The following is a 7,828-nucleotide window of genomic DNA, read 5'->3' on the forward strand; positions in this document are numbered from 1 at the left end:
GTGTAAATAACACATTTCAGGTACTTGCCCTCCATAAATAAGACTCTAGAAAACCCAATTTCTTCATGACTTCAGAAAGACCTCATTTCTCCCCGATTACCAGCCTTAAAAATAGCGCCCAACTTTTACCCCCCCCCCCCCCCCCCCCCCAATTTTTGAAAAATATAAAACCCGAAAACGAAGTACCCTATATATACAGTGCAATCCACTAGTAACAATAATGAGAAAACCTGATATTAAATCGTTGTAACTGATTATTGTTGTATCTGGATGAAATTGAGCATTTCTAGTCCTAGAAACTCTAGAAGCTGATTGTTACAACCAGTACATCGTCATGTGTGGTATCGTTATACGTGGATTGCACTGTAGTACAAAGAATTTTTTCTCTGCAAACTGACCCTACTATAATGAACTTCCGCAGCACGATGGCCGACCCATCTTCAGCCGATCGACCCAACGCCCAATAAAATGGCCTTCTAGCCAACTCTTCACCAACGATGGACCGACGTCTATGTACGTCGGCCCAAAGCTTAGCCGACCGCCTTCCGATGTCGGACCGGCGCCTACCTTGTCCTCGAGGGAGGGCTGCGACGCGAAGGCCAGGTGGGAGGAGACAGCCGCAGGGGGAAAGATGGTCACCTCGTCCGCCGCCCCGAGCTGGCCCAGGTTGCCCAGCGGAAGGTGGGGCACGCTGATGCCGTTGCGGGTCCCAAGCAGCTGTCGGCAAATCAGGGACGAGCGTCAGCGAGTGTCTCATTGGTTGGTCCCCAATCGGGAAGGAGTGCAACAAAACTGGCGTACGAAGCGTGCTGAAATCGGTGTCTTTCGGTGCTCCATTGCTACTCGCTAGCAGCAAATGTCCCAGTTTAAAGCGCCTCGGACAGTCGTTCGAGGCAAAAAAACAAATGCTCGAAACTTGTTTCGATTCACCGCTTATTGAGCAATCAAGTTACCTAACTTTTCGTCAACCGTATATCACTCGTAGCAGGCACTCACTTTACTTCACCTGATCACGCACTAACTTGACCCACTACACAACTTATTACTTGCACAAACATTAATTCAATAAAAGTTGCTCCAAGTTGTTCTTTTTTTTTTACTTGCATAGTGCGAGAATGGAATGTGCTACCAGAAAATGTCTCACTCTACCCAGAGTTGATTTTGGCCTTGTGACTTGCCAGAAAATGCCACCTCTCTAATACTACATGCCTTAAAGGGAATTTAAAAGATTATAAAGCGCAAAGAAAACAAGGACAATAAAGACGCAAAAAAGCGACAGGACGGGCGCTATTGCGAGCCTTTAAAGGGGTTTGCTGAAGCAATTTTGCATTTGAGGAAACACACTTAAATCGTCTTCACTTGACCTCCAGGGTCTCAAATATCAAAATTATCTTTTTTAATTTGGTGCACGCAGGCTGCGGAAAATCATTTTCAAAGTACTGCCGAAGGCCCTCCTTCCCGGAGCGTGACGTCACAAAAGGAATTTCTGGAATCTCAGCTCCCCGCGCATCTTTGGCGTCTATCAAAGCTATGCATGCGCACTCTCGCCATTTTTAAAAGCGGCAGAAAAAGACGTCACGACTGGTGCCAGTGCGGGGGATTATACCTGGCAGGCTTGCAATTGCAGGAACCGCCCATATGAGCGACACATGCTTGGCGGCCGAAAGATCCTCTTATGACGTAACGACTGGTCGGTAGTGATGCAAAACTATCGATAAATTGACTATCGATACTATCGATAGTTTTTCCAAAACTATCGATAGTTTTTCGATAGTCGACTATCGATAGTAGTAGCGATAGTTTTTCGATATTCGACTATCGATAGTACTATCGATAGTTTTTCGATAGTCGACTATCGATAGTACTATCGATAGTTTTTCGATAGTCGACTATCGATAGTTTTTACTATACTGGCGGCTAACGATACTATCGATAGTGCTATCGATAGTCTTGCACCTCTATAGTCCGTTACAACTCAAGAAGGTAGGGCGAAGGTAAGACGGGCCGGCGAGGAGGAAGCAGACGGAACGCTTTAGAGAGAAGGAGGTTTCACCCTTCCCTCTCCAGCGTTCCGTCTGCTTTGTCCTCCCCAGCCCGCCTTACCCTCGCCCTACCGCTCGCCTCCCCCTTCTCTCCTCGCCCATACTCCCGTCTTCGTCATCACTGAAAGCTGAACGAAAGTTGGGATGGTAAGTGCCTGGCCTAATTGGTGTCCCATTTGAAAAAAAAAAAAAATAATAAATAAAGCGATAAAAAAAGAAGAGGGAGCGACGGAAACTACTAGTGTCTCAAAACTATCGATAGTAAATCGTCGACAGTACCATCAATAGGTTTACGATAGTCAACTATCAATAGTTTTTTTTTATATTTGATTAACGATAGTTTTCCGATAGTCGACTATCGATTGTTTTTCGATAGTCGACTATCGATAGTACTATCGATAGTTTTTCGATAGTCCCTTCTCCCCCTTCTCCTCTCCTCGCCCAAACTCCCGTCTTCGTCATCACTGAAAGCTGAACGAAAGTTGGGATGGTAAGTGCCTGGCCTAATTGGTGTCCCATTTGAAAAAAAAAATGATAATAAATAAAGCGATAAAAAGAGAAGAGGGAGCGACGCAAACTACTAGTGTCGCAAAACTACGCAAAACTATCGGTAGTAAATCGTCGACAGTACCATCAATAGGTTTACGATAGTCGACTATCAATAGTTTTTTGATATTTGATTAACGATAGTTTTCCGATAGTCGACCATCGATAGTTTTTCGATAGTCGACTATCGATAGTTTTTCGATAGTCGACTATCGATAGTACTATCGATAGTTTTCCGATAGTCGACTATCGATAGTTTTTCGATAGTTTTCCGATAGTCGACTATCGATAGTTTTTCTATAGTCGACTATCGATAGTACTATCGATAGTTTTTTTGAGTATCGATAGTCAGATTTCTGGCGACTATCGATAGTACTATCGATAGTTTTGCACCACTACTGGTCGGAGGTTTTTCCTGTTTTCTCGTGTGTAGTTACGTCTTCGGGAAAAACAAATGTGACATTCAGATTTACAGGATAAAACTACGCTAGAATCAACCCCTATCTTATTTTCTGAAAGAAGTGTTTCAGCTCCCCTTTAAAGGGTAAATAAATGAAATGAAGTTGTTTTCGTCCTATCTATAGACAACATTGCTTTCATATGTGCCTATCAATATTTTTTATACTTTGGATGCTGCATTCATAATGGGTAGGCCTATCTATATTATTCATATTTTACAAACTAGTGTTTCTGCATTGTGCTTTGTTTCTCATTGCTATTTTGTTTGTTTTTTCCCTATTTCTTGCGTTTAAGAGAGTGCCTGAAACCTTCCATTCGAATCAAAGCCGTTGATTTGGACTGATTGTGTGCCATAAATAAATTTGAGCGAAGGACACCTCTAAATAATACTCTTTTCAACCTCTAATTGACTGCAGTGAATGCTAAGAGCCATTTGGAGCCAATCCAAGACCATGCGAGTGTCACATGGAGCGCAGCGATGCGCATTGTCATGGAATACGTTCGAAGCACTGAAATGGCTCAGATTGCTCGTAGCATCTGCTGCAGCCCATCGTAAGGCCAGACGATGTGTAGACTTTGTATGATAAATCTAGAATTCTGTTGCATGTGTTTATACAGCATAAAGTTAGTCTGCCTTAATAGGCGTCTGGCATCTCAGCTGTAGGTGAGCAAGTTAGCCAGTGCGGTACAACCGTTAGCCCGGGGGCTTTAACGTGCACCACGCATTAGTGATACACGACCGCAAGCCGGTGCAATGGTCATCCAGATCGAAATGGGCAGGAGCGGGGATTGAGCCCAGGATCCCCGACTTCTGCAGCGTGAGCTTTCGCTCCACTTGCTCCGAGCTGGTGTGCGCTAACCCACTCGGCCACCGATTCACCCCGATAAATATAAAGGAAAAGGTTTGCCGGCTTCCGGTGCCTTTTGGCTGCTTCAGAACAGTGAGGCAAAGGCAGACTAGTATATTCCCCCCACAGCAGCTAATGAGGCACATAGAGAGATCTCAGCAAAATTCACCTTGAGACTTTCGTTGCGGCAACAGATACAGCCGAGGGCTGCCAAGATGGCCGCCGTGAGAGCGAAGCAGACGGAGACTGCAATGACCCATGTCGAGGACAGGTTTCCCCACGACCCCGTTCCGCCATCCTCGCCACCTGGTTCGACGTAAGATGCAACACCGTAAGGTCCGACACATCAAAAACGGTAAAGAACCGTAACTTCAAAAGACGGACATACCTCCATTAACGGGAAGGCAGTGCACCAGCGACACCAAGGTTGCCGCCAGTGCCACCGACGGTGCAATGTGCGCTCCGAGAGTCATCCTCTTGTTACGAGGAACCTGCGATTTGAATGCAGCTCGACATTACCCTTAAATCTCTGGTGAGAGATATGCAGATATTATGAGTAGCTCAGCAGTTTGCAAAGGCACCGGAAATGTTGAGAAGAATGACTGCCTCATTAACGATATCCAATTTATCTACCTCAAACCAAGAACTTCCGCTGCAGAGTTGGTTCATTAATGGTGTGATCAAAAAGTAGCACAGTCATTATGTAAAGAGGAACAGACTTTTTCTTTACCTTTACCAGAAGCTCATCTTATCACTGCACAAACTTAGGAAAAAGAAAACTTGATAATAGACAAAACCTTGAGAATCAGTTACATTTTCATGCGTTTCTGAACAAGGGCCAACTATACTTGGGACAACTTTCTGTGGTCAATCGAAAAAAGTGAGAAGTGCTTTGATCTGGGCCCCTGACTGACTGCCCTGCCTCGAAAAGCTGTCCCCAAGCATAAGTAGCGAGGCATAGCACTCATTACAAGTTAGCGACACCGCTTTCAGAGACAAGCGGCCGTGCCAGACGAGCAAGAGACAAGGACACAGCTTTGGCGTTTCATCTGAGCGAGTGTTTTGCAATTGAAACACCAGCTGATTAACAAGCACTCGCTCTCTGAATGGCATCAAACAAAAATGCATCTGCACAAGTGCACATAACAAACAAACAAAGGACAAGCAACAAAACTACAGACAAGTTTCCGTCGTTAATTTACTGGGCATTGCTGTGACGTCATCTCGGCATGTTTAGAAAAATGTGCTGTCGTGAGCCGGAACTGATAAGCACAGCGAGGCAAAAATAAGCTGCACGAACTTGCAGTCATGACAGATTAGCTCTGGCTGCCCTTGTTACAGAAACATCTACCCAAAGAGATAAGTTTTGCTACGAGTACCTAAGTTGCACAACAATGCCGGTGGCCGAAAGTCCAAATGTCAGATGGCTTCAACTTTGTGACCACCGTAGAAAGTTGGATTTCTGTTGTTTCCATCATATCAGTCATATGTGTCGTGGTGCGCTAAAATGTTGGTGTGCCGTCAACAAAAGGTGTTGCTAGGGTAGTTTAAGATCAGATGAGCGCTGTTTCAGCTGTTTAGATCTCGACTTCGAGATAAGCTCGAGCGCGAGCTGGTGGCTCTGACAGATTCGTACCAGCGCGCGCTCGTACCTGTAGAGGAGTTCGCGCTCGCACCTTTCCGCAAAGTTCGGGTCAGGTATCGTACACACAGACGTGAGCACTTCGCTCGTCTTCGTAGGCGAGGAAGGCGATCGCGTCGCCGGTACCGGCCATGGACGCCGATAAAAATACGGATCTAGAATTTACAGCATTATTCTGATAACTGGGATCTACTTACGATGTGAGAAAACTCACCACGAATCAAGGAGAGACTTGTGGCTACACAGGCAACGACAAAGCGCCTCGATCGCGACAAGCACCACGACAAAGAACAGCATCAAGCAAAAAAAGTTACTCGTACGCAAGCCGAAGTCGTGTAATGTTCCGTGACTGGGACAAGTCATGCCGTTGGCATTTGGTCATCGTCGGAGTCGGGGGAAAGTGTGAGGTAACTTCTTTGCCTGTCACCCTTACGCCACCGACGGACCCAGAAAACCAAAGTTCTCGACGGAATGGACGAGGAAGTTAGGGCGATAGTAGCCGCTAAATTTAGAAGGGGCAAGAATGGTTACGAAAGAACTCCACAACCACTGGCGATACATACTCAAGGGCCTGGAAGGTTCACAGCACGGGTGCGTGCGTTGCCGTTTGCCCACCGTCTGTTAGGCTTAGGAACAATTTCCCAGTCATCCGATCGGGCCAAACGAGCCAGTGTAGCGTTTCACACTTCATTACGGCGGATTCATGGTCATACTATCGCGCACTCGGCAATAAATCGGCAGCGCAAACTCCCACGGCAAGATACGCCATTTTTTCCCCCTCCGACGGGCGACGCACTCAAATAAAAATGCATAAAAAAATGAACAAATGAATGGATAAATCGAGTCGACTCCGCCGTTTGAATCGGGCCGTGGCTTGCGCCATCTAGCCAAGATGTATAACAGAATTATTTGTTTACCTTTTCTTTTGGTGCTTCCTTTGTTCAGCATGCCGTAGCCTTTTTTCTATCCATCGCTGCAGATCTTCAGGAATGTAAAGCCTCCAAATCGATGAATGACAAATCTAGCCTCTATCTGACGAATAATGTTTTGTTTCTCTTTTCGGCCACCGCAAGATTCTGTTCTAAATTCAGTCAAGTCAATTCAATCACTACCATTCCTGTGATTCTCCAGGTTTATGGCAGTTGTAGGGGCCTCAAGGGATTCCGAAATCTAACCCCCCCCCCCCCCCCCCCCTTTCCTGGTCCCTGATCCATTTGACTTGACCTGGTCAAGTCAAATGGGCATTTGTGCCATACTAATGTGGGCCTTGTGGTAAAGTGTTGTGCGCAACGCTCATCTCCAACTGTTTGTCTTTATTTAGTGACTCTAGGTCTCACTACATACCTTTATAGGGAAATGGAGGACACTCTCCTCACTGCATTAGACAGAACGACGGCCGTGCCGGATCCTCCCCTGGTGGAGTGGTTTATTAGGCGATGCCCCTCTCTCTCTCTCCTTCCCCCCCCCCCCCCCCCCCCCCCTTTTCTTGCTGCCATAGGACGTGACCAGGCGATGCGTCCGAATGCAGTGCGGTTGACCGGGTTGCGGATCTGAAGACTGTACTGCTGCCGCCATCACGCGTGTGTCCGCGCTTCTTCGTTGTCGCCTTTTCCAAGTATTCCCGGAGGGTGTCCTGCATTTCCCTAGTAAAGTATTTCGCCCCTGCATCTTTGGTAAGGGCTGTCGTGAGCTCTGCCTCCGTTGCTCCGATTGGCTCGAGGGGTCTGCAGCGTCCGCTATTTATCAAGTTACGGCGAAACAAAATATAACGGGACAATCTCCCACAAAGTTGACTCACTTTAGCAGAGCAAATGCTGAAGATTAGGCAAGTGGAGGGGGCTAAATCCCAAATCATGGCAAACGGAGAGCAGCTTATTCTTGCAATAGTCCACGTTTGGTCAAAGGCTCCACTCAAGTCGTCCAGCTGTTTTTCTATCACCCTTTTCAAAAATCCATCGAGCAACATTGGCGGTGCTTGGACACGAAGCGCGTGATTGGATCACAGTCCTCGCCGAACGCTGACACAGCGCTCGTTTTCAATACATGCTCAAAGTATGTGAGCAAGCAACGGCGGGCGGGCATTGGCGCGGACTTTGGAAAAGGGTCTATTGAAACTGAAACGAACAAAGACCATGAAGAGGAATACACTCTTCTCAGACGTTCACATACAAAAGAGATGGTACTCCATAAAGTACCATGTTTTCATTACTAAAGTGCACTAAATTTTTCATAGACATCCTATGCATGTTCCCAACGCGACAACAGTCGTTCATCGCGTCGGCGCGAGAGGT

At 46.5% G+C, this 7,828-nt stretch overlaps 1 protein-coding gene across 4 annotated transcripts in view; it reads right to left on the reverse strand.

Annotated features, from left to right (window-relative positions):
- The window catches only part of LOC115327490, a 35,515-nt gene extending 29,180 nt beyond the window's left edge, over positions 1 to 6,335 (reverse strand). For 3 of the 4 annotated variants that reach the window (XM_029988524.4, XM_029988522.4, XM_029988523.4), the window contains exons 1-4: positions 6,101 to 6,318; positions 4,284 to 4,386; positions 4,065 to 4,201; positions 568 to 717 (exon numbers count right to left, since the gene is read on the reverse strand). In XM_029988524.4, coding sequence (XP_029844384.2) covers positions 568 to 717; positions 4,065 to 4,201; positions 4,284 to 4,368 — 372 coding nt within the window. In that variant the 5' untranslated portion in view covers positions 4,369 to 4,386; positions 6,101 to 6,318. Of the gene's footprint in view, positions 1 to 567; positions 718 to 4,064; positions 4,202 to 4,283; positions 4,387 to 6,100 lie in introns of all 4 variants that reach the window. The other variant, XM_029988521.4, reaches the window with a different exon arrangement.
- Positions 6,336 to 7,828: the final 1,493 nt, after the last annotated feature.

The sequence above is a fragment of the Ixodes scapularis genome, unplaced genomic scaffold, assembly GCF_016920785.2.
Source record: "Ixodes scapularis isolate PalLabHiFi unplaced genomic scaffold, ASM1692078v2 PGA_scaffold6__148_contigs__length_123643588, whole genome shotgun sequence".
NCBI classification, from domain to species: domain Eukaryota; kingdom Metazoa; phylum Arthropoda; class Arachnida; order Ixodida; family Ixodidae; genus Ixodes; species Ixodes scapularis.